Source organism: Bubalus kerabau, chromosome 4 (assembly GCF_029407905.1).
Source record: "Bubalus kerabau isolate K-KA32 ecotype Philippines breed swamp buffalo chromosome 4, PCC_UOA_SB_1v2, whole genome shotgun sequence".
Taxonomy (NCBI): Eukaryota; Metazoa; Chordata; class Mammalia; order Artiodactyla; family Bovidae; genus Bubalus; species Bubalus kerabau.
This window is the reverse complement of record NC_073627.1, coordinates 88990384-89018112: the sequence shown is the minus strand read 5'-3', so window position 1 is coordinate 89018112 and position 27729 is coordinate 88990384. Positions and strand designations below refer to the sequence as shown.

General features: G+C 39.2%; 1 protein-coding gene across 4 annotated transcripts in view; it reads left to right on the top strand.

Moving 5' to 3' along the window:
• The window catches only part of FOCAD (focadhesin), a 305178-nt gene that overhangs the window by 211985 nt on the left and 65464 nt on the right, over positions 1-27729 (top strand). For all 4 annotated transcript variants that reach the window (XM_055577935.1, XM_055577936.1, XM_055577933.1 and 1 more), the window contains 6 exons: positions 4751-4843; positions 11644-11732; positions 14878-14922; positions 19840-19948; positions 22813-22929; positions 25408-25646. In XM_055577935.1, the coding sequence (XP_055433910.1) occupies positions 4751-4843; positions 11644-11732; positions 14878-14922; positions 19840-19948; positions 22813-22929; positions 25408-25646 (692 nt within the window). The remainder of the gene's footprint in view (positions 1-4750; positions 4844-11643; positions 11733-14877; positions 14923-19839; positions 19949-22812; positions 22930-25407; positions 25647-27729) is intronic.

The following is a 27729-nucleotide window of genomic DNA, read 5'->3' as shown; positions in this document are numbered from 1 at the left end:
ATTTTATTTTATTGAGTTATATGCATATGGTAGGTTTCTCCCATTTTAGTGTATAGTTCTATGAATTTTGAGAAGTGAATACATTCGTCTAATCAGTACCACAGTCAAGATAAGGACATTTCCAGTACCCTAAAATCGCCCCATGCCCCTTTGCAGTCAGCCCCTCCCATGCTCCCCCATCTCCTGACAACCACTGATCTCTCTTATGTGCCTCTAGTTAAGACTGCATTTTAAAGAATTCTAAGGACCACCACAGGCTAAGAGATGCAGGTTCTGTCCCTGGGTTGGCCAGATCCTCTGGAGAAGGAAATAGCAACCCCCTTCAGTATTCTTGCCTTTGAGCATCCCATGGACAGAGGAGCCTGGTGGGCTGTACAGTCCACAGGGTCGTAAAGAGTCAGACACAACTGAGCATGCGTGCATGAGCACTCACCAGGGCCCACTGCAGAGTAGACCAAGATGGTCATGAGGGCTGAGCACCCAGCCCCCAACCTTCCTCCTTACTTTCTCCAGACAAATTCTGCTTCTCTGATTCATGCTTTATATATTGGCATTTTACTTAACATTTGGGGTGAGGTGGAAAAATTACATAACTAAATACTTGAAAACTATTATTCTACAGTCTAAATGATACCACTCTGAGCCACCAATATCTCTTACCTATAGTTTTGCAGGTGCCTCTGAGCAGATTTCTCTGCTTTGACCTTTGCCCACGATAGTCTCTTCTCAGCAGAACAGTCCATAAGATCCTTTTCAATGTAGATTAGATCATATTATTTGTCTCAAAACCTCATAATGACTCCCCCTTTAGTGAGAGTAAAGGCAAGTCCTGAGGACTGACCTAGAAGGCCATCCTTTCTCCTGTTGGCTCTCCAGCCCTCTCTCTTTCCACTCTCCTCTCTGCTTCTCTGTGCTCATCATACTGGCCTCCCTTCTGTTCCTAAAACAGTGAGCCATGCAGTCACTTTAGGGATCTTTGCCTTATCTTTTATTTTGATTTTTGATTGAATTAAAAGTCATGTAGCATCAAACTAACCATTTTAAGGCTTAAAGTGTGTACGTCAGTGGTATTTAGTACCTTTTCCGTGAGTAACCATCACCGCTATCTAGTTCTGAAACCTTTTCATCACCCTCAAATGAGACCATGTATACACTAAATGTTCCCTCCCACTTCATCTCCCCATCCCTGGCGACCACTAAGTTGCTTTCTATCTGTATGGATTTCCCTGTTCTGGACATTTCATATAAACAGAATTGTATAATATGTGACCTTTCGTGTCTGGTTTCTTTCACTTTCACAGCATGTTTTCAAGGTACATCCATGTTGTAGCCTGCTTTAGTACTTCGTTCCTTTTTATGGCCGAATAACATTCCATTGTGGATATATCATTTTTTTGTTCATCCATTTATTCTTTCATGAACAAATTCATTTATGGGTTATTTCCGCCTTTCACCTGTTGTGAAAGTGCTGCTTGAGCATGTATTACAGTATTTGTTTGAATATGTATTTTCAGTTCTTTTCAGTATATACCTAGGAGTGGGACTGTGTGTGAGTCTGTGTGTGTGCATGCCCAGCCGTGTCTGACTCTTTGCAACCCTGTGGACTGTAGCCCACCAGGCTCTTCTGTCTGTGAAATTTTCCAGGTAAGAATACTGAAGTGGGTTGCCATTTCCTTCTTCAGGTGATCTTCCCAACCCAGGGATTGAACCCATGTCTCTTGAGTCTCCTGCATTTGCAGGCAGATTCAAGCCCAGGAGTGGCATTGCTGGGTCATAATTCTATGTCTAACTTTTTGAGGAACCGCCAAACTGTTTTCCATAGCAGCTGAACCATTTTCCATTCCCACCAGCACTTTCCTTTGTTTTTACATCTTCATCTTCAAGTTTTCACTCAGGCTTCACCTTCTGAATGAGATACACTGATCACCCTATTGGTCCTGTAGTCTGCTTCTGTCCCCACTCTGGCCTTATTATCCTTCTTTCCCCCCTTTCTTCTATTTGCATATTTCCATAATGTGGTCTATTCTTTTAGGCACATGCAGTAATGTTTCATTATACTTAGTACTACCTCTTATACACAGAAACTCTTACTCTTTCCTAAATCATAGAACCTGCTCACCTCAGCAGTCCATCAGACACCTGTCATTGCATGGGTATGCAGAGTTAGTCTTAGAAAAAGTATATTGCACATGTTAATTAAAACTTGGTGCACAGTGCTTGAGAACCTTGCTTTATCATCTGTTGAATAACAGGGTTGAAACGTCATGATTTGGAACTTGTTTGTTGATTGGCTTTCCTTCAAAGGCTTCTCACAAATATAGCAAATGATACATGATTTTCATACTTTAAAATGCTAATTATATTTGTCAGCCTAGAGACATTAACCTATATGGGAGGGTTATGTGTTGAATTGGAATGGGATCCTAAAATGTGTTTGTGTTAAAAATGGTCAAGGAAGTCTCTTGTGTCTGTAGCACAGCTGGAGAGTAAGGGCATGGCTGTATGCAAGCCGCTTCCCTAAGTCTCTCTTCTGTAAGGGAAAAAGTGAGAAAGTGCATTTTACAGGAGATTGGCCCCAGCTAACTCCACAGAACACAAAGACTAGGTATAATCTCAGGAAACCTGGGGAGTTCATGCTGGTGTCTAGGCTCAAGCCTGACTGCCTCCCTGCACCCACCCTCAGATGTGGTCTGAGTAGCAGCAGGAGGAGTAGCTTTAACCTTCAGTTTATAACCTCCTTTTAAATAGGTTTCCTGGCATAAGCGTCTTTGTTCTTAGAAGCTTGACATTTGATTTGCTTATTTACCTTTACATTTTTTTCATACTACTTTCTTTTCTTAACTCAAGAAGCAATTGAGATCATTGTCTTTCCAAAAACATTCAGTGCTCTCTTTTCCAATTTGCCGAGACTTGAGCTTCCCAGGTGAGTTCCCTGGTCGGGAAGATCCCCTGGAGGAGGGCATGGCAACCCGCCCCACTGTTCTTGCCTGGAGAATCCCATGGGCAGAGGAGCCTGTCTGTCTATGGTCCGTAGGGTCACAAAGAGTCAGACACGACTGAGCGATTTAGCACACAGCACATGGATATTCTCAGTTGTGCAGTGATGTCCGTGGATTATTTGGCAGCAAAATTTTAAGATATTTTGAGTTCTGAAGTAAGAGGTAAAAGTTTTAGTTGTGGTGTTGGTTTTCTTTCTCTGTAATCCAAATCTCAAAGTAGAACTCAAAGATTGTTCATCTATTTTATGGAAAGAAAACAGAATTGATAGGAAAAAAGTTAAAGGGAAGTCCCCACATTTTGGAAACAGAGAGCAAGATCAAGGGCTAATTAGTGCCTCCACAGCTTCCTGAACAATGAGAGAGGAAGCAGGAATTGGTGAGTTCATTCTTTCAAGGAGTTTTGCTAATATGTCAACAAGGCTCCCCCTACTCTACTTGACAGAATGAGTACTTAACCAGAAAAGCAAGAAACCTGTCTTTATAATATTTTTAAGTTTATTTCATGATCTGAATATCTCTTTCATACTGTTTGAGTATCTGATTTTTAAAAAAGAAGCAATGGGATGAGGGGTGTAGATTTCAGACAGAGCTGATCTCTTTGTTCCCACAGACGCTTCATAATCTATTTATGTCCATTTGTGACTCTCTCTGCCCATTTCTGAACCCTCTGCAGTCACTGATCGATTTATAATCCTCATATCCTTCCAGAGTCCCTTGCTTGTTGTAGGCCCACACTGAGACAGGGATGAAAGAAAATGCCAGAAGCCATGGAAACCAACCCGGTTCAGAGAGGCTGTTCTCTTCCCTATCACAGAGCACTTGAGAAAATTAATTCCTGTCGTATAGTAAAAATCTCCGTAAACACTGTATTTATCATGATCCTGGGGCAATCATATAGAAATTTGTCCTTTTTGTGTGTTTATTGTTATTGTTTGTCTGCGAGACACAGACTGACGTTTCCGTTGTTTGAGTTTAGATGAGATGAGTTACAGGAAACATGAAATGTGATGCACTGTGACTGTTTTTTTCTTGAGTGATCTTTCTTTAACAGAAGCAGACCTTGGCAAGATTTGTTGCAAGATAGCCGTATACTAATAGGTAGAAACAGAAATGACTATGAAAACCAGATGTTTTGTCTGGGCCTGTCTTCAGAAACAGGATTTCAGTGTTGGCATATATCATTTTTCTCTTGTTTACCCACACTGATTAAAGGGCATTTATCTAGTGGTGTGCACAATTGCTGTGTGCGGGACTCATTTGCATGCTCTTACCACGACGGTTTCTACACAACATGATATTTCTGTTGGCAATTTAAGTTTATTACTTCAGAAACTGTCATACTGGAAGTGCAGGATGTGAGCAATATTTATTTTTATTTAAAATTACTAGGGGGATTTGTTAGACAAAACCTAGTTTCCTGACATTGACAAGAGGCTTTCTAGAGTTTCTCCCTAATTTTCAAAGACATATTTGTATTACACATGCATCTTAACTTGTGGTCATTGTAGGATTTTATTTGCTTTAATTTAGAAAATTCCAGGCTTATTTTATTTTGTCTTTGCAGGACTCTAAACTCCTCTCCTTTGAAAATCTCCAAAAGATCTTATTTGCGGTTATGATCCTAGACAGATTTGGTTTGTTTTAGAATCTAAACCATTGAAATGAAGGGGAAGAAGGAGTTCCTGATACAGTTTTCATTTTATTCTGTTTTAATATTGTGCAGCCTGACTTCTGGTACATTTTCCCCACAGGTTCATATCCAGCCTTCCGAGTGGCACCGGGCAATTTTTCTCCCCCAGGCCTGGCTCGCGTATATGACTCGTGCTTATCATGCCATTTTACAGGTAATGAAATCATGGTATGGCTTGCTTTAAAGCTTATCTCTTTTTTAAGTTTTACTGCAAATATGTATTTAATGTAAAAGCACTTAGGAAAATAGCATTATCAAAAATGCAGCAGTTTTCTTCTTTCTGACTTATAGTAATGCAAATCTGTGGCATCTAGAAAAATGGTACAGATGAATCTATTTGCAGGGCAGGGATAGAGACACAGACTAAAGAATGGACATGTGGATTCAGACAGGGAACTGGAGGGTGGGACAAATTGGGAGATTAGGTTTGACATATATACCCTACCATGTGTGACGTAGGTGGCTAGTGGAAAGCTGTTTTATTGCACAGGGAGCTCAGCTGGGTGCTCTGTGATGACCAAGAGAAGTAGGATGATGGTAGGTTAGAGGAAGGCTCAAGAAGGATGGGAAATATATATACATATAGCTGATTCACTTCATTGTACAGCAGAAACGAACATGTTTTAAAGTGATTGCTGCTAAGTTGCTTCAGTCGTGTCTGACTCTGTGTGACCCCATAGATGGCAGCCCACCAGGCTCCCCCATCCCTGGGATTCTCCAGGCAAGAACACTGGAGTGGGTTGCCATTTCCTTCTCCATTTAAATCCTTTAAAGTGATTATACTCCAATAAAAAATGCAATGGTTATTTTTGTTCATAAAGGAATGTGAAGCATACATATATAACTGCACTTAAATTTTAAACGTGATGCCCCCCCACATGTGTGTTCCATCCAGAGCTCCCTCTTGAAAGCTGCTGTCCTGTGTCCTGCTGCTTGGTGAATGTCTGTTATTGTGCCTGATGTGCCCCATGGCTGGCCCATAGCACTTCAACTTGAGTACATCCCAGACTGAGTTATCATCTTGTACCTGCCCCCTCTCCATCTAGACTTGCTTATGTCTCCAGCTTTATGTCTTCACCCTTCCCCTGCATTTTCAACCTTGCTCAATTTCTTTGTTTTCCTAAACACAGCATGTCTTCCCTAACCTCTTAATTTTTTAGTTCCTCAACCAGGGATCGAACCTAGGCCCCCTGCATTGGAATGTAGGGTCTTAGCCACTGGACCACCAGGGAAGTATACCCTAACCGTTTGACTTTTACCTACACTGTTCTTCTATTGCAGGCGCTGCCACTTCCCTTTGCCTATTCAAGGCTCTTTTGCAGCTTTTCCCTTTTTGTCAAATTCCAGGAGTAAGTTTCACTTTGTATGTATAGTTAGTCATGGTGGTTTAAGGGGCACATGTTGGAATGGCAAATTTCTACTTGTTCTTTGTAGTTTTATCTGTGTGCCCCCCATCTCCCCCCGGGGTTGTCTGCCCCTCGCGTATGTTTCCTTAGAACCCACGCTTCCCTTTAGAAACCCTCATCACCTCAGTTATGTGTCCAGGGTCTCCCTCCAGTTGTCTCTCTTCCTTACAGTAGAAGCTGTTTTCCTATCTGTTGTCTCTCCAGAACCTGACATGTCTAAAACATAGTAGGTACTCATTAAATAAATGAATTATGCTTAATTTGACTTCTTTTATTCCAATAATATTGTAAGTTATAGTTTATGAATTTCAAAAATTAGAAATAATTTTAACCAGTTGGGGAATATATAAACAATTAACAATCCGAGAAAAAAAAAAAAAAAAACACCTACTAACTTAATCCTTTTTCCTAGCTTAAAATTCATTGTTAAGGATGATAGAAAAAGAAAATCTAAATTACTTAAGAAATTGATGGCCCCAAATAAGATTTGCATGAAGTCTTAAGAAATAAGGTGTTGTGGTTAAATATAACACGTGCCCGCAACCTCCGGGATCTAATGCCTGATGATCTGAGGTGGAGCTGATGTAATAATAATAGAAATAAAGTACACAATAAATCTAATGTGCTTGAACCATCCCAAGACCACCTTCCTCCTACCTTCTGGTCCATGAAAAGATTTTTTTCCACTAAACTGGTCCCTGGTGCCAAATAGGTTGGGGACCACTGTCCTAAAGGATGGAGGTGGGGCCAGAGGAATGACTAAGCATCTCAGCACTCATGTTTGCATCTTAAAACCTTGCTACAACATATTCAGTCTTTGATGCTTTAATAGAGGATGTACTCCAATACAGGAACCTGGAAGCAGCAAGAATAACTCCTTCTGCTGCAGAATGTCCTGAGAATTTTATTTAGCTCTTAGCATAAGGAAGGTCAAATAGGACAGGATTGTGGTATAACATGGGCATCCCTGGTGGCTCAGGCAGTAAAGTATCTTCTGCAATGCAGGAGACCCAGGTTCGATCCCTGGGTTGGGAAAATCCTCTGGAGAAAGGAATGGCAACCCACTCTAGTATTCTTACTTGGAGAATCCCATGGACAGGGGAGCCTGGCAAGCTACAGTCCATGGGGTCGCAAAGGGTTGTACCCAACTGAGCAGCTAAGCATACACTCATGGTATATAACATGCAGATGACAAGCAATTGATTTTTTTAAAAATACTCTACGGTTTCCTTTTCATAATAAGACCTTTATTAAATGACTAGTGTCTGCCCATCAACATGTAACATTTAGTATTTCAATTCATCTTTACAGAAGCCCTTTGAAGTAGGTATTGTTAACCTCATGTAGAATGGGATTATAGATGGGAAAGCAGGGTTAGCAGGAAAGCAAAGCAAACAGCACACAACCCAACAGTCAGTAAATGAGAGAACTAGAACTTAACTTGGATTTGTCTGATTCCAGAGCCACAGCCTTTGCCACCATGTCATGCTTTTTCCCTAACACCATCATTGTGTGCCTCTGACTTTTTGCAACTCTATGGACTGTCGTCCGCCAGGCTCCTCTGTCCATGGGATTTCCCAGGCAAGAATACTAGAGTGGGTTGCCATTTCCTTCTGCAGGGGAATCTTGCCTACTCACAGATCAAACTCGCGTCTCCTGCTTTGGCAAGCTGATTCTTTGCCACCGAGCCACCTGGGCAGCCCAACACCATTATTAGTTGTTACAAATAATGCAAATTGGTTTAATATTTTCAAGATCAATTTATGAAAATCCAGCTGAGTATCTGTAATAATACAGGTCAATTATTCTGCCTTTTCTATTGTTGTTGGTGACAGTATGTATCTTTATATGTATTTATTTATCAATTAAAATCTCTTTCCTTTGGATTTCTAATAAGTCTAGTTCCATTGAGAATTGGTGATTAAGAGGTGAAACTCAAAGTAGGGGCTATAAAAAAATTTTCAGTATTATTTTAAAAGTATAGCTGTGCTCTATGGGCTATCAGTATTATTTGATATGCTGATGCATTTTAAGTGTTCAACAGGTTTGTTTTTTGTTTTTTTTTTAATGAGCCCACACACTTAAATAGAATTTACAGGATCTTAGAAGAATTAGAGCGACTGCCAAACTCCTCATCTATATCAAGAATTTCCGTCCTGGAGGATAGCTCTTTGGTACAGGAGGCGTAGTTACTTCCATCTGGTGCTAGACATGTTTTGTAGACTAGAGCATCATTTAGAGGAGCCATGTTTTATTCAATAAGCCTAGGAGACACTCTGAAAGGTACATTCTGCATTATTTCCTGGAGGTTGACTGTAATGTGAATAAGTTTGCAATTTGAACACTTCTAGTGGCTTTCGCTTGGGCATCAGCTTCTAGCCTCATCTAATTTTCCACAAGAACATGGGATTTTGAATTATAAGCATATCAAAGTGATTGACATGGGGAGGTATTTGAATTTCTTCCCATGACGTTGAAAAATGCAGCTACAGCTTGACTGACAGTTTTGAGTCCATTTTGGTAAGGTGCCGTCCAGTCGACTTGACCTTGCTCCTTTTGAGAGATGCTAAGGAGGTTAAGGTTTCCAACCTTTGTGTAAAGGGTCCTTAGGGATTATGACTATGACCTCAGACAGGACAGAGGGGTTAAAAATAGCTTGACTGAAGATACTTGTTTCCTGCATTGGTCAGCTGGCCACATAATAATCTGAAGTCAAAACCAGTCAGGAATTGTGACTACGAGTAAATTACTCTTTGACCATTTGTAAACGTTGTTTTCAGTGTGCAAGTTTAGAATGAGGCAAAATTGCTCCCTGTAATCAGCAAGTTGTAGTTACACAGGCTGAGGGTATTTTTTTTTTTAAAGGAAGATGAATGGATAAATTAATAATTGAAATCTACAGGCCATCCAAAAATCTCAGTTCAAGTGATCATTTCAGCCTTTTCTCTCCCAACGAGTGTTCCCCCCACCTCACCCCTCTTCTTAACCATAGCTGTTAACCAGAAGCAGAGGAGACTGAGTTAAATGCCACTGGATCTCGTATCAGTAGGTGAAGAATTGGATGGCAAAGTGGGTCTGAATAAATAGCCTAACATTGACTGGGTGGAAGGAGTTAGAGACATTTCAGAAGAGAAGATTGAGAAGAACCGAAACTCTGAGAAAGGAAAAATGAAAAATGTACTTAGTCACAATAGAGTTGTACTGATTTATGGCTACAGAAGAGATCAGAAAAGTAGACCTTCTGAAGAGGCTGCACGTATACCAGCCTTTTTGTGTTTTGTTTATTTCTGAACGATTTTTAACCTTTTAATTTCTTATCTTTTATGGAAAGCATTATGGAACGTAAATATTTTAGGAGGAAAGAGGAATGATTTAAGAAGCATAATAAACAGAGGTAGGCAATAGGCATGATTTTCTGTTTTGCTTACCCTCTTAGAAGGCTACAATCAATATTAAATATTAATGTCTTGCCAGTTTGACCATCTCTGATACCTTGCTCCAAGAGACAGAGGGAGAATGAAAAGGTCAGAATTCTATCATTGAAAACACAGAGGCGGGAATGGACACTGACTGAAGTAAATAGAAACTATGAAGGACGTGAACAGAATGCCCACCAGATCTCAGTGTGCTGAACTGGTGAGCCTCAGGGCACTATGTGCTGGAGGTTGTGCAAAATACAGCGCCTCCTTAGGTGGATAAATTGTCCTTGTCCTTGTCAATGAGCTTACAGGCTAGTAACAAGAGTGTATAAGAGAAATACAGGGACATGCAACTGTATAGTCTGAATATTACATTTTGGGGAACTTTTTACTCTTTGAGAGTATGCAGATTAAAAATATGAATTATTTCAAGAAGGTTTTATATACATATATATTCATGAGAGAATAGCTTATAAGAAGATAATAAGGGGAATTTGTTTTCTACAGCAGACCTGATAATGGTAGTAATTATTCCCAGTCACTATACTAAATAGACACTTTTTCACATTATTTAATGTGATACTGTAATACCATAAGTTAGGTGTTTGCTATATTTTACAAATGGAAACTGAAGCTTGGAGAGGTGAAGTAACTTGCCCAAATTTACACAGCACACAAATAGAAATGCCATTAGGTCAGGACATCATGATTTCAGAACCCACATCCTTAACCTAAAGATGTATTGCTTCCCTCTCTAGAATATATAGAGAGATACATTTTTCTTCTGTAGAGCACACCCTAGAACTCTAAAATCAACAAGAAAAATCAACCAATAGAAAAATGAACAGAATAAGAAACCCGAATAGTCTTTAAACATTTGGAAAGATGCTTAATCTCAGTAAATAGTAAAATGAAATTAAAACTGTAATGGGCCCCATTTTCACACTCCCCAAAATGGTAAGAATTTAAAAGCCTGACAATCCCAAATGCTGTCAAGGATGTGAGATAGCCAGAAATCAATTACTGCTGCTAAGTCACTTCAGTCGTGTCTTGACTCTCCGCAACCCCATAGACAGCAGCCCACCAGGCTTCCCCGTCCCCGGGATTCTCCAGGCAAGAACACTGGAGTGGGTTGCCATTTCCTTCTCCAATGCATGAAAGTGAAAAGTGAAAGTGAAGTCTCTCAGTCGTGTCCGACTCTGTGCGACCCCATGGACTGCCACCTACCAGGCTCCTCCGTCCATGGGATTTTCCAGGCAAGAGTACTGGAGTGGGGTGCCATCGTTTACCACTAGTGGGAACAAAAGCAACACAAACACTTCTGAAAACAGTTTGGTATTACTCTGTAATGCATACTAATAAGTTCTTGTTTGATTCAAGGTATATCAATAAACCAGAATTTTAACTACATTTAAATAATTTAACTTGTGATGCAGGAAAGGGGAAAGCATCTGATCAAAATAATTGAGTGTAAAAAAAAAAACAGAAAATAAATATTTGAAGGTTTTGCCTTTAACGGGTTGATGATATTAGCTATATATATATGTGTGTGTGTGTGTGTATATATATATATATATATATATTTTTTTTTTTTGGCCTGGTACTGGTTGAGAATTATGTCTGTAAGTTTAGTCAAGAAATAGAAAATGTAGTGTGCAGCTGTTTGATAATAATTTTTGTTACACCTTACCTAAATCTTAAGTATTATGTACTTCTTACTCATTTTCTAACCATTCTGTTGTAATGGTGGTAATCCAATCTCGGTATTGTGTCAGTTCAAATTAGCAGCTGCTGACACAGTCAGATGATTACTATATGGAGGATTTGTTGAATGGGACCTATGAACTTCAAATCTGCTTTTAATAGATATCCCAACATTTAATGCTCTGCACTAAATTTGCCAAATATACAACTGCTCCAGCATATACTTATTTGGTGAATGTGGAAATCCCTAGCAGTCATATAATTCTCTCTCCTTACACATCCTCTGTCATAATCTGCTATCTTATCAGGAACACCTAAGGCTACTTGGGAAAGGATCCATCTGTTACCTAAGTGTTTTCCAAAGAAATTTTAAGATCATTTTGACCATAGAGTTTGCATGCTGATGGATGCTGTGCTTTTTGCAGGGAAGGATAGGAGAACTGGATTTGCAGTTAAAACATGGAAAAGAAGGACCTGAAGAGGTGCAGTACAAAAAAAACACAGCCTGGCTCTGGTAAGGGATGGCTTTCTGTGCTCATTATTTGTCATGGGAAATGAACTGTAAAGGAGAAGGTGACTACCTTTAAAGACTTAAATGTTGGAATTTTAACCTCTCTGTGAGCCTAAGTGGGCAATGGCCAAAGATGTGATGGATGTATTTTCCATCTTCTCCCCAGATAAAAGAAGGAGAGCTTTATTCATGGGTTTTATATATTTTTATTGTTTTCTTAAGCAGTGTGGAAATGGTTTGTTTTTCCCTTTTTTCCCTATAATTGATTATTTTACATGCTTTTGAATAAAGGTTGAGTGTTTTTCTCACTCATTTAGTCAAAGAATACCTTCTGCTGCCCTGCTCTTCCCTCCTCAACACATCTTCATTACTAGGCACAACTTTACCATGTTAAGACTGTAATTTCTTTGGCAGACATCCCCCAGTGAATTCCCACTATATTATCTAGAAATGTGTAAGTGCTGGCACATTAAAAGCAGTTTAAAGTGTTACATAGGTTGGGATGAATACCTTGTCAGATTAATGTTACAGCGGCCTAAATCTAAGTAAAGTGCCCAGAATCTAATAAATAACTTTGCCTGTAGTCACAGATTTCTTTAATATAAAAATCTGTTCAAAGGTTACTTGGGTTTCAGTTTTTAATTTACTAACAATTGGCATATGTAGAAAAGCAGAAGCTGTGTGTGTGCGTGTGTGTGTACTCGCATGTTTAAATAATTCTATTCTAAGTTATATTTCCCAGATTCATTTTAAAAATAGCCATGCAGTTTAAAACATTATGACATTGGATTTAAGATTAGAGATTAAGCATTTGGATTTTGCTTCCTATTTGCTATTTTCCTTTACACATGGTTTAATTTCATCTTCTGAAAATGATAATCTGGGGAGTGGTATGTTAGCTATACTATTCCAAATATACACGGTGACATATGGAATCAAGGATGTGAGAGAGAAATGGAAGTCAAGGATAACTCTAAGATTTTGACTGTGAATAAGTAAAAGTATGGCATTCTCATTTACTAAGATAGAGAAAACTACAGAAAAACAGATCTATCTAGAGTAGAAATTAGATCTGAGACATGCTAAGCCTGAGATGCCTAATTAGACCTACAATTTGGAGGTATCAAGTAGGTTGTTGACTATGAGTCTAGAGTTCAGGGTGCGTTCAGGGCTGGATGTATAAATTTTGGAATCATCAGCATATCGACTGCATTTAAAATCAAGATGCTGGATGAAGTCATCTAGGGAATGAACAAAGACAGAGAAAAGGTCAGAGAACTGAGCCCTGGAGCACTTCAACATTTAGAAGGCAGATGAAGAGGGAGCCAATAAAGCAGATGGAACATTAGTGATCCGTACTGTAGGAGGAAAACCAAGAGAGAATGGAATCTGAAAAGCCACCTTAAAAGCTTAAGGAAGAAAGTGTTTCAAGAGAAGAGCAATCAGTTGTGTCAGATACTGCTCTGAGACTGTGAAAGATGGAGACTGAGAGTTGAGCATTAGATTGGCCTCTTGACAGTCATTGTTAACCAAGAAGGAGCTGTTTTGTAGGGACAAAAGCCAAAGTATAGAAGGGTCTAGAGAGAATGGAAGGAGGTGAACTTGAGTCCTAAGTATAAACTGTTCTTTTAAGTGAGTTCTGAGGTGTGAGATGCAGTGAAATGGGGCAATAGCTGGAGGGCTTCTTTTCCTAAGATGGTAGATGTTATAGTGTGTTCAGGAGCTACGGGGAGTAAGGCAAGTGGAGGAGGAAGAATTGGTGATGTGGCAGAGAAGGGAGCGTAGGGAGGGGGAGGGATCTCGTGGAGGCTGTCGCCCTATGTAGAAGTACAGGCAGGTCATCACGTGTAAATATTTCATGTTGACCAATAGAAGAATACACTGAACGCACTATACTCCATTTAGGAAGGCCAAGATTGGACAGTATGTTTTAGAGAAGTTTATTGTCAAATGGTTTTATAAAGTACAAGTTTAAGGATCATTTTGAAACTATCTGAAGAAGTTGGCTCTTAAGAATGACTCATTCTGAGAGTGCTGGATAGCTAAGATTTTATTTTAAATGCAACTACTTATAAATGCAAATATAATTTATATTTGCAAAACATTTATTTAGTTATAAAAACTTTAAATTTATGAAACTCAAAGTGTATAGTGAAAATATTTATGATATCCTCTTCATAATATAAATTTGTCAATGATTGTTTTTCACTTTATCTTAAGACTCTTATATGAAAAAAAATCCTATGAATATTTGAATTGAACATACCTTCCTTTTAAATCCATAAATGTAGTTTTTTTAGTTCAACTTTCTAACCATGTTTTTTAAAAAATTGAGATATGATTGACATATAAAATTATATTAGTTTCATGTATATTGTAACCAACATTTAAAATTTTATTTTATATACATACATAGTGACAATGCTATTATGTATAATTTGGGAGTAATAAATTCTTGTCTTGATGAGCTCCTGTGTAGAAAAGAGAGAATGTCTTGTTCAGGCTTCTGTAACAAAAATATCATAGACCAGATGGCTTAAACAATAGAAATTCATTTCCCACAGTTATAGGAGCTGGGAAGCCCTAGACAGCCCACGTGGTGCTGGCGAAGCCCTGCTTCCTAAGTTTGTTGATGGGCTGCCATCTCCTTGTAGCTTCACTTGGTGGAGAGCAGAGAGAAAGCAAGCCCTCTGGTCTGTCTTCTTATAAAGACACTTATCCCATTCATGAGGGCCCCACTCTTATGACCTCCTAAAGGTCCCACCTCCAGATGCCATACATTCAAAGTTAAGATTTCAGTATGTCAGTTTGGAGCAGGAGACACAAACATTCAGTCCATAACATAGAGTAATATAAAGGACACTTGAATACCCACCACTCAGTGTAAGAGTATATGGCAACACTGCCTATACATGAGTTACATTCACCTCCTTCATGTTTCTACTAAGTAATCTAAGGAATAAGAAGATGAAACTATCTTGGAGGTGAAGCCCTTTATTAAGTTCTTTCACCTTACACTAAAATTCTACATGGAAATTTTAAGATCTGGAGTCATTGCCAGAGGTTCTTGTTAATTGATGAATAAGCAAAAAGATTGCTTTCTTGCTCTACTATAAGATCTCAAACCTGTTTTCCAACTGTATTGCAGGGTTCGAGACATGTTGACTGATGAAGTCACCAAAGCAGCTGCAAAGTAAGATCCATTTATTCTCTTACCAGAAATTTTCTATAAACATTTTTTTCTCCTTGCAGGTATGAATAATTTCTCCTTTTCAGGCAGTTCATAAGGATTTTAAAGGACTTTTTAGTTCTTTTTTAAAAAATCAATCATTGTCCTTTCTCATATGCAGTTAATTCTTACTACATGTCTTTCTGTGAAAATACAGAGAAAGCAGTACAGGCACATAACTTTTACATCAAAGATATGTCCATGTTGTACACTTTACAAAACGCTCTGTACTATGGCTTAGATTTAAAGGATTGCAGTTTAGTACGGGGGAAGAAGTCTTTGCTAATGTGAGTTATGTCTGTTTTACAAATAGATTAAATCTCAAGTGTGAGCCAGTAAATAATTTAAGGCAGAGCCTTTTATTCTCCTGGTGCTATTGGACCAAGTGTATCTAAATATTGAATTTTTTAATACTAAAAACTAATGTGAAGACTCAGTTAAAAAGGCAGTTTCTATCATATCTTTATGATTTAACAAATCTTTATTATTTAACAAAAGTAGCTTGAGCATTACTACCTTAAGGCTTTTTATTTATCTGAAGCCACCTCTCACTGAGAAAATTATACCCTAGTGAACTTGCTTGAACAATCTCTTCAAGTCCCTTTGTTAGCATGCTGCCTAATTTTTCCTGGTAGTAAGTTACATGTCGGTTACATACACTTCTTTTTCACTATTCTTCTCAGTTGCTGCCATTTCTGTTTGACTTCCTTTCTTCTTATTCACCAAGTAATATAGATATACCTTTGACCTAGAGGATTTCATATGTACTGAAAGTCCATATTATCTAGAAATATTTAACTACAGTATAGTTGATCTCTCTCATTTCCCAGAACCTTCTTTAGCTAAATAGGCTTTGCCTAAAAAAAGATAAAACATAATCTACCTTAGACTTCACTTTCCACTGGCAGTTTCTTACACAGATAGTTTGCTGTAAAATCTGATCTCAGTACCTGATCACTATTCCTCATGTCCTCTGAATAAAGGGAGAGAGAAGTGGTAATCCTCCCCTACCCTCAGTTCTGTGGGCAGCCCTGGGAAATACCTGCTGACGTATCTGTTGACAAAATGAAAACTAAAGTACAGAGAGGGTTCCATAGGAACTCATTTGTGTCTGCTTCTGTAGTTTGGTGAATTGCAGACACAGTGGGAGAGCTTTCAGCTTCTTATTGGAGGGGAGGAGGTGCTGGGATGGGGACCGCCTTTAACCTTTACCTTTCATAGTTTGTTCTATTGAATAGTCTACTTAGTTCCTGTAAAAACAATGCCCTGACGTTTGCAACAAAAGCTCAAATGCTGAAGAAACTAGCGTCTTTCTATTAAAACAAATTGTAATTTTGCCTCTGCAGTAACTTTTGCAGATTCCATTCTAAAATTTTATTTCGCTAAGACTTTAATCTTCAAATCTGCAAAGCATCATTTCATGACTAAGTGTGTTCACATTCCCAGTGACATTGAGTACCAATAATTTATGTTCTCATGGTGTTACCTTTTCAGCAAACATTTCAAAGTATCTTATAGATCTTATCTTATTAAAACCATCCTGACAATACTAGGGATTCACAAGTGAGCAGGAGATAGTTAAGGTCCAGAGGCTGAGAGATTAATGATAGAGAGGAAGAAAAAAATCACTCTGCTGCCTTCTCTTTACTTTTTCCCACTGGCTTCCTCCAATCATGTGAGGACCCCCTTATCACCTCCTGCCAGTTTAGTCTTCTGTTCCTTGGACTGTGGCCACCTTAGGTGGTGGTGGTTGTCGTTTTAGTCACTAAGTCATGTCCAGCTCTTTTGCATGGCCTAGAGCCCACCAGGCTCCTCTGTCCATGGGATTTCCCAGGCAAGAATACTTGAGCTGGATACAATTTCCTTCCGCAGGGGATTTTCCCCGCCCAGGAATTGAACCCATGTCTCCTGCATTGGCAGGCAGGCAGATTCTTTACCACTGAGCCACCAGGCTCCTTCGGGCCAGTGTAGGGCTTATTTTGTTCTGAGGTGTAAATTAAATGTAGGAAATGAAACACTAGTTACAGGATTAGACTGATGTAAGTTTATTTTTGTTGTTAATAATTAAATAGGTTTGAACCTAAAGATAAAAATCCCCAAAGGATTGGGTCACTTCACTAATATGTAATGTAATACTTTGTCCCTAAGAAAGCATCAGTGTAGCTCATCCTTCCTTGAGCTTTTTAATTAGGTTAATGGCATCCGTTTCAAAGGACAATTTAATTAAAATGTCAGTGGTGTTGCCTGGATAAACACTGTACTGATGCTGACCTGTTATTATGCAAATTAGTCACCACGGCCTGACTGGTTGGGGATAGTTACGTGACCAGCAAGGTGAAGCGTTTCTGCTGAACAAATTCTAGAGTTCCACCTGGCTAGCTCCTCCTGGAATGTGTCTCATGAGTGTGTATGGAGTGTCTTCTCTCCATAAGTCACTATGCAAGGCCTGTGGGGAATGTAAAGATGATGAAGAGCTAGTCACCGTGCCTTTATCAATGTGTAACTTGGCCTAAGCATACCTTGTGTGGCTGGGTTTTTTTTTTCTATTCAAAGATTAATGTACAGATATGCTTTTAGTCCGCATCCAAAGATCTAATTACCAGTGACTTTAAATATATTTTTCTCCATTTTATAAAAACAATATATGCTTAGTAATAAAGACCAGTGAAACCTTTCAAATACAACTATTTTAAAACTGTTTTAAAACTGAGGATAAATTCTCTTTTAGAATTTTAGGGTTAAAAAGACACTTTATGTCATCTTGACAAGTTTTTTTTAATATGGACCATTTTTAACGTCTTTATTGAATTTGTTACAATATTGCTTGTTTTATATTTTGGTTTTTGGTACACAATAGCTCCCCAACCAGGGATCAAATCCAAACCCCTTGCTTTGGAAGACGAAGTCTTAATCACCACACTGCCAGGGAAGGTCCAGACCAATATTCTTGATTTAGAAGATTTGTTATGCAATTTCTGGTGACCATCTAAGAATTTCTTCAGAGTGATACATTCACTGAGAATTTAAAACTTTTTTTAAAATCTAACTTCAGGGATTCATGATCATTTTTGCAGAACAGACTTCAAGATATTCTCAGCTAAAGGAAAGAGAGAATATTAGAAATAAAAGATTTAATTTTGATTTTAACTGGTTTTCTGGCTAGGGCACCTGGGAATGCCCACATCTTGCCTTACTTACTGGTATGTTATTATTAACTATAGGAGTTGCCAGTAATCCTCCTTGCAAAACTCCTTCAACCTCAAGTCTTCCTTTCTGTTCTTTCCCCCTGCCCCATCCCACAATGTAAATGTTCTCTTATCAAACATATGACAGGCCTCTTAGAGAAATGATTGGAGAAGGAGTAAACAAAATGACCCAGAGTACAAAGCCTTACTGAGTTTAATCAACCCTAGAGTGGGAGTGGGAGAAAGAAGGAAGGATTGGATGAATTGATAGATGGAAGAACTTTATAACGACGAGTCCCGAATTCCATTCTTACCAAATGGAAACCAAAATGCAAGAACACAAGTTTATACTAACCTGTTAATGCCCACTAGCTCACATGTTCAGTCACGACTGTGGCCTAGGGCTGGATGTACTAGACTTGCCTGGGGAGCAGATCTGCAGATCCACGTATCAGTTCTCTTCCTGCACCAGGGTAAGCAGGGAGTCGTTCTCATATGTACGCATTGGTTCAAGTTCAGGTCCAAGGTCCAGGTTCAGAGAAACATTCTCTATATTTATAGGAACCCAGCTTCCCAGGTAGCTCAGATGGTAAAGAATCTGCCTGCAATGCAGGAGACCCCAGTTCCATCCCTGGGTTGAGAAGATCCCCTGGAGAAGGGAATGGCTATCCACTCCAGTGTTCTTGCCTACTGAATCCCATGGGCAAATCATGGGATCACAAACTGTCAGACACAACTGAGCGACTAGCACTACACACAATCCTAGGACTAATTGAGAACTGAAGTATCTGGTGGTAAGGGTACCCTATTGCCTGAGTTCTGTTATGATGGAGTCGGCAGGCCCAAGAGCGTGTCATCAGTGACCCCTTGGGGACTTTATTCGGTAGGAGGACTTTGGAATTATGAAATAATATTAAATGTACATTTTCAAGTAGTAAGTATATTTAAGAGGTTCAGTTTTCTTGATACCAAATTCAGAAGTCAAACTGAAGATTTATTGCCAATGTTAGAAAACTACCATTTGGATGATATAAGAAGACATCTCTCAATCCAAATTGCCTGAGAACAAGCCTTTTTTGGATCTTCTCTAGTGGCTCTGAATCATGTTACAGAATGACTCTAAGGTTGCTGGCTTTCGGCATATTAAGAGAGAGAAGGAGAAAATGATAACGATGGAGGAGAAGGCTGCCAGTGTGTCGAGTTGCTAGTGAAGTATGCCTTGTGAAGCAATTCCCTAGAAGTTGGTTCCACATACCAGTGCTTTAGAAAAGCCAGGGACCAATTCCATTCTGTTGGGCTTATTTACATAACTGTCCTTGGCTGGGTTTCTAAAATAAATCTGTACATGTATACTGACTGAGGATGATGCTGAAGAAGATGGCTTGGGAAATGTAAGGTCAAATGATGAAATAAAAAATTTTAGGGAGAAGGAGCTTAGATATCTGAACTTGGATTTTTTTTAGGTTCCCCAAAGCATAATGACCATACATTTATAAGAAGAGTTAAAAATTAACACTAGCATCGGAAGAAGGACAGAAGCTTCTAACTCCAGGGAACAAACAGACCTGCGTTTCCAAGGCTCTGTGAAGGGGTGGAAGTGCTTTTTGACCTCATCTGCCCTCCCTATAATAGCGCCTTCTCTTCTCCTGGTTAATGCCCGCAAATCCTCTCTTGGGATCTTTTTCTTTTTAAACAGAGACAGCCCAGTGGTCAAAGGCAACGCGCTGTTAGCCTTAAGCAGCCTCGCTGTCGTCGTTTCCAAACATGAAGCCAGCCTCTGCTCAGACTCTGACGGAGTCCTGGAGGTGAGTTAAGGGTGATTAGAACCAACTGGGCTTTGGTTGTGTAATGTGTGAAAAGTGAGACTTTTCCTTAAGCCTGGCCCTGAATTGAGGAGATTACCGTCATGGGCTCTGCTACCCAATGCACCTTTATACCAGAAGCCTTGGTGTCCTCTAAAACACTTTTCTTCGCTGCTTTTCTGTTTTGCTTTCTCCATCACAGTTAAGTGGTCATTTCCACTTGAAGGTGCCAATTTTATGCAACAGGGGTTGTCTTTCTGTGATTACATCATGGTAACCAATCTTAGGAGGTTAACTAGGCCTACTGAAAGTGAACAGTGCTGTCAAAAAATGATAAATAAGCAGTGTTTACTGACTGCAAAAAATCGCACTTTGCATTTTAATTGTAGATGTCCATGACAAAGTGCCTATTCATTTTTGCAAGGCATTTATTTCTTAATTAAACATGTGGCAAGCTGGCCAGTGTTCATTTTCAATGTACTTTTTCAGATAATTCATATCTGTCAAAATAAAAAAGCTTGGATTCATTCTCCTTTTAAGCCCCATTATCTGGTAGCTATCATTATCTGGAGACAATATAGTCAAGTGGTTAAAAAACATAGCCTTTGGCATAGGAGTAGAGCTAGTAAACACAGGTATTAGGATTTAAATCCTATTGTTGTCTCCTCACCTTTCAGAGCCTATTTGCCACCTGTAAGATGGGGATAATAGTACTTACCAGACAGGATTATTGTTAGGATTAAATGAAGTTATATATGTAAGGTACAATGGCTGGTAAATACTCAGTAATAGTAACTATTATCAAGAGCATCAGTATATACTTCACCACTTCTTGTTGCAAAAAAAATGGGCTTTTTTTCAATGCTTTTCAGCCTATCTCTGTCCCCGAAGAGTGCCTTTTGGACCACTTATATTCTTTTTTCATGGTATGGTTTTTTGGTTCCTTTTTTGGTGGGTTCTTTGGGGGCAAGAAACCAACTCTTAATTTAAATTAAAAATGGAGCTAGAAGAAAAAGGAATCTGGACATGCACAGAATTGAAGGCAAAGCTTAAAAACCAAGTTGGGAGAAGAACAGGGGTCCAGGCCCAGGTACTGATGAACCATCTCTGCAGACTACTCCTATTGGGATGGATCAGCTCTAGTCACCTACTGTCTTTGCATCGCTCCCTTAAAATTTGGAGTCCCATGAGTCCCAGTCCTACACCTTCGGCAGGGTAGGATGAGTAGCTTGATTGAGCATTTAACCGGGCTTCAAATTCTGAAGGAGGGAATTCCCCACAGGGTGCTCTTACCAGTAAACAAAAGAATAATGCTGCGTGGCAAAATCTCTACATGTATATTACATGTGGAGAAGAGAAGGAGGCCAAGGGATTATTGCATGAAGGATAAAAATGTAGCTAGTTACCATATGGTAATTTAAGGCCAGAATCTTATTTTAATAATGAGGAAGATGAAGATCTTTTAGACAGGAAATGTTTCATATTCTTGAAAAAGGTATGGAATACTTTAGCAGAAGCAACATGCTAGGTAGATCTACAGCCTAAAAAGTAAACATGCCTTCCTAGGACCCCTTTATTTTGGTGTTATTTATGTAGGACTACCAGTGGTGCAGGATGTTTGCCTCAGTAGTAACTGGAGGTCTAGCTCAGAGTTTGAGCTCTAGGCTCTCTTATTCTCTATTCCCTGAATCTGTGTCCTGTCCACAAAGCACATAGTCCACAAAACATTGAGAAGCCACCCAAGCCAAAAACGGGGCTTTTCTTTTCCTCTTGATGACCTCGCCTTTGAGCTTTACTCAGCATGAAGGCAATGGCACCCCACTCCAGTACTCTTGCCTGGAAAATCCCATGGACGGAGGAGCCTGGCAGGCTGCAGTTCATGGGGTCGCTAAGAGTCGCATACGACTAAGTGACTTCACTTTCACTTTTCACTTTCATGCTTTGGAGAAGGAAATGGCAACCCACTCCAGTGTTCTTGCCTGGAGAATCCCAGAGACGGGGGAGCCTGGTGGGCTGCCGTCTCTGGGGTCGCACAGAGTCAGACACGACTGAAGCGACTTAGCAGCAGCAGCAGCAGCAGCATGAACTCAAGACCTCATTATTTGACTAAAGTTGAAATTTTCAAACTTCATTCAAATCTACATTTGAGCAACAACTGAAAATCTTAAGAAGCAGATCTTCTTTGATTCAAGGAATTAATTCCAAGGATTCTTAACACTATTTCAACTTTTACAGTACCACCTGGGTGTTACCGTGTGAATTAATGAATGTTTTTTGACATCTGTTGTCATGAATGATTTTTAAAACCAAGTTCTCTTTTTATTGAGTTGGGTTTTGTTGTTGTTGTGTTTGTTTTTTTCATTCTCTTTCCTCTTCTTTTCCAAACTGAAGATCATTTATGTTTTCATATCTACTTGACTAGGCAGTTGTTGTGATGATCTGTGAATGATAAGTACAGTGATAATAAGCAGCAAAGCTAGAAGTGGTCAAAACATTTTGTTGGCGGCTTTATTGAAATGACAAATCAGAAATGGAAGGTTTGATTTGCCTTCCCTGCACATCTCTCCCTTTAAACTTCCATATTATCCTCACTGAACACAGGAGCCCTGTAAGGAACTCTCAGATTGTCCTGTTCTGCTGCCCCCATCCTCTCACCTCTGCTAAGTTTTGTCTGAAAGGCAAACTTTATTCACGTGGGGGTGCAGGTGAGGATGTGTAGTTGTCAAATACCCGTCTACTTCGTGCGGTCCTGGCAGATGAAGTTTAGTTTCTTTTATACAGAAGGAGGTTGTACCCGGGATCTAGAAACCATGGTTAGGTTTTTTTCTTTTTTCCCATTATCATTTCATGTTTTCCTTCATCTGCAGGTTCAGCCTCACTTCCTGTCAGTGAAAGACTGGGTTTCCATGATATTTGATACCCTTCTGGTCATCGTTGATAGCCACTACCAACCCAGAGGACACTTTTTCTCCTCGTTTTATCATGTAAGTTTGAAAAACAAAAAATAGTTTAGAAACTCAAGAGTTGATTCTAGTATCAATTGTTCACATGAAATCTATGATATAATGTAAATCTTGGCCTTAGCTATACATTAGATATGTTTCAACCTTGACTGTACATTAGAGTTACCTGAGGAACTTTAAATATATATATATGTGAGATATTGATGTGTAGGCCTCACTTCTGATTTAAATGCTTTGGAATGTGTCCTGGGTATCAACATTTTGGAAGCTTTCTAAGTTATTTTAATGTATAATCAGAGGCAAGTGTTGAAGTAAAATAAACATTGGCTGAATACGTAGGATCCTAAGTTTATTGTCACAGCTTTTTTCATTTCAGGATATGTGACCACAGGAAGTTCAGTTCATTGGTCTGGCCCTTTGTATCCTTATTTATAAATTGAGATTATTGAACAGTATTATCTGCAGTGATTGTAGCCCCAACTTCACCTCTTATTAGTTTTGTGACCGTTGACCTGACAGCTACTTAACTTATCATCTGATTTTTCCCTTCCTGTAAAGTGAAGGTAAAAATGAGTGCTTTGCCAACTTTAAAAGATTGTGAGGATCCAATTATATAATTTATGGGAAAATGGAAAGGCAAAATGCTCTGTAAATACCAATTAATTTTGTTGGTCATATAAAAGCACCTGTTACTCAGTCATTCTCTTTCTTCATGCTTATATGCTAAGATTTGAAGCAAATTGAAACCACACTTTGTTGGTTAGGTTTTGTTTTCCCTTAACTGGCTGTCGTGCATGCTGTATTTCTGTATCTGCTTGGAATTATTTTGGTTCTACCTTATCACTATCCATTGCTTAGGGAATTATAGGGATCATGGGACAATCAGCAGAGTAGCAGAGAATTAGAGCTGATTTGAATGAAAATATAGCGCAGGTCCTGAACTGTTGCTAAGATTATGAATTTAGCCTGAAACTTCATCGCCTTAGGTCTTCTTTCTGCAACATTTGTGTGCCCCTGTGTGTGCTTCTGCCCTGGACCTGATGTGTACCCATCTAGGGCTGAGGGTCAGGAACTGGCTTTTTGACTAGAAAACAAAATTACTTACTAGATAACATAATTATATTGGAAAATAGATTTTGCTCAAAGAAGTACTTTCTCTATGATAATCTGTTTTCTGTCAGAAGTGTTATTTCTTTAACGATGGATGAAAAACTTGTTAGCTTATATGGAGGTATTTGCAGTAGCTATATGCTTCAGATATGCAGCAGGACAAGATATCTATTAGATTTCTAATAGTGCCGCTTAGTTCTTACAAACCAGTAAAAATAATGTCTTTACTAGGCAGCTCCAGGTTTCCTCTTACCTTTGTAAGTCTTGCGTTATTATACTTTTTCAAACCGCTACTTCAAAAGCCACTTCCTTTATTTCCTTTGTCCTAGCAGCTGGGTCATTTTAAGTAGCATTGTCATTATAATAGCGCTGTGTTAACTTAAAGAATCCCTTAGCACATGTTTGCTTTTTATCCTTAAAGGACTAAAGCTTAGAGAGCAAATGAGGATAGAATTAAAAACACTTTTTAATGTGTTTTGACTGCAAGGGACAACGCGGCCTTTATTGTGCATCTGCAGATTTGAAGTGGGTAATGCTCAGGAATGATCAACGGGCTTTCTTCCTCACTTGAGACATATTGATAAATGTATATAATGTCTGGTGGAACTCTCTAACGCAGGATTCTTGTTACAAGCTGTTCAGATTCAGCTGCCCTGTCATTTTATTAGGGCTGTTATTCATTTCTTTTCCCATAATTACATATAGGAAAGGAGCATTATAGTGCTCTCCGTTTCATTTTGAATAGCTGGTTATTGCTTTGTAACCAGAGGCTTTTAGGATTTCAACTTCCTTTTTAATTAAAAGGAATTAACCCCCTGTAGGAAATAATCCATCTACTGGGAAACGTTCCCACCAAAATTTTTGGGAGATCCGCCAATAGCTCCCTGTGCTATACTTACACTTATCCTTCTGTAGCTAAACTTGAACTGCCCCCACCCTAACCCCTTTTCTCTCTCCCAGAAAACTCCTGGCTTCCTGGACATGTACAATGTGACTCGGTGGTTTCTCCAAGCTTGGATAGCTTCACTTGGAGCTTTTTCATTATATACACATGTGGGCTTTCAAAACACCAAAATTGTTTCAGGCTTTATAGTGAGGGAATTCACACCCATTAAAAAGAGACACTGTTTTTGTTTTTGTTTTTTTTTTCAAATTTAAAAGGATATTATTAGTTAACCAATAGCTTAGCAGCAAATTGTTTTCCTAAGAGTAAAATGGTAACCTGTAGATAAACACGGAAATAGATTTGTTTTTTTAATAATTTTTTTGAGGTGGCCAGGGTGGGTTTAACAGAAGCTTGTATTGTGTCATGCTTTCGTGATAGGTGTGCTCCCTTCATGTTTTAAACAAAAGGCCAACCCCTTGCTTTCTTTCTCTGGCATGTCCTAGAAATCCTATTCCGGTGAAAACACGGCCAGTGCCATTGCCCGTTCTGCGGCCGCCACGGCTTTGTCTCTCCTTGTGCCAATTTTCATTATCTCTTGCAAAGAGAAGGTTGAGGAAATCCTGAACATGCTGACTGCCAGGTTACCTGGGAAACCAAGCGCTGATGAGTCTCAAGCCGTGCAAATCCACATGGGCCTTGCACTGGGGATGTTTCTCTCTCGCTTGTGTGAGGAGAAACTCAGGTACAGTTTATTACAATATTCCTTTTTTTCCTCTTTGTGACTTAGGTGATTGATTTCTCTCTCTCTCTCTCCCTTTCTGTCTCTTTCACACACACAACACACTTACATTATATCTGAGCTATTTGTGGTGCTAAAGTTTTCAATTTGAGCAGATTGATCCTTCTTTCTCTTTTATGAATGAATTTGTCTCTCTCAAATACCATCACAGAGATATTCATATGTTTTAAGGGTTGCTTTTTTTTTTAAGTGATTGATTACTTGAAAATCATTTCACGCTTAGATGAAAGCCCTTTGTAATAGACATGAGGAAAGTCTAATCATATGGTGCTATAAATTTTAAAAAGCATCTTTTGCTTCTGGTTTATAAGGGTGAAAATAACTGCTCATTCATTGATATCACTATAAAATGGGAGGAAAGATTGGGGTAGCCCTGTGCCTGAGGGTGCGGGCATCGCTGAATCACCTGAGAACTGCATGTACTGGTTTTAAGTATTGCTTTTATCCTGTGCCCTGGCTACATTTTAGTAATCCTTAAAGAGTCTTAATCTGTGCATATTATACTGGGTGCTTTATTCAGTTTGATTGCTCATTTGTAGACTGCTAGCTTTACTCTTGAATGGAGCTAATAGAATATCAAAGACCCAGGTGGAAAATTCCACTAGTGAAAAAGTTTCCTTGTGCACGAATCGACTTTAGTTTTGGTGTTCATTATATTTATTCTTTATTTTATAACTGATCTTAGAATTTTTATATCCAGATCGATGGTAGTGTGGTACAACATGAATATTTGAAGATCATGAATCTTTAGATGTCACTGACTTGGAATTTCAGCCCCATTTTCCTCCACTGGAAATAGTAGGGCCGGTGGGGAGAGGCATTCTATTCTGATGTTAGCAGTCCTGATGCTTCCCTAGCTGGCAGAAACCATCTGTCCAAAGGCAGGAAATGGTGTTGATGTGGGTAAATTGGATGACATTATGCTATATTTAGATTTCTGTTTGAAACCAGTGGTTAAGTTTACATTTGTTAATTCCCATAGTTTTGTGCAAACATCAGTATGTGAAACCTTTATGAGAACTGCTGTGAATCTAGGGAAATACTATATTTCAAATGATCATTTTCAGCCCTTGGAAACATCTATGGAGTATTTGGGAAGATAAGCTTAGTCTTTGTGATCATAAATGAAACGTTGCCAGAATATTCATTTTGTTCTCTTCACCAGTATTAGTATACACAGGCCTGGTTCTGGACACAAACAAGAAGCTGCCCTTTGCATACGAATGGACTGTGACATATCTTGTGTGTGAGTGGTAGAACACAAAGTATTTTTAAAGATTTAAAACTTGAAAGTGACTCCCCCCTCCCCCCTTTGCTTCTGTGTTACAAATGGCAGTCTCTTCACCATCTGTGTTCATGTTCTTCCTTCAGTATCTTTTCAAGCTACATGTTTTACAACTAAAAATGAGCCATGGCAGTTTTTAATTCCAGACAACTCATTTCATCCTGTCCTGGCTCTCGCTCTCTTCTTTTTAGTTTAGGAGGAGATGCTGCTGGTTTTAGGGTTTGACAGACTTGCATATTGTGGTAAATTTAATTTTACTACATGGAGAAACCTACAGTGATTCTCCTAAAGCATCCTTCCCTGGTTCTTAAGTTGCCTTCCACCCCTCTCTGCTGACTTACCGCCTCTGCAGGAAACCCTGGGGAAGGACACCAGAAAGCTCTTCCTCTGGCAGAGCGCCCACGGTGTAACTGCAGATTTTACCTTTGCCATAATGATCCTGCATTGATAACAATCTCCTTCTGGTTGGTGTTTTAGTACTGCAGACATTAATGTAATTATTCATGGTTCCCACCTTACTATTTCACAATGGTGGTGGTTTTAGATGCCAAGTCATGTCCAGCTCTTGTGACCACCTGGACTAGCCCACCAGGCTCCTCTGTTCATGGAATTTCCAAGGCAAGAATACTAGAGGGGGTTGCCATGTCCTTCTCTAGGGGATCTTCCTGACTCAGGGATTGAAACTGGGTCTCCCACATCTCAGGTGGTCTCCTGCATTGCAGGTGGATTCTTTACCAACTG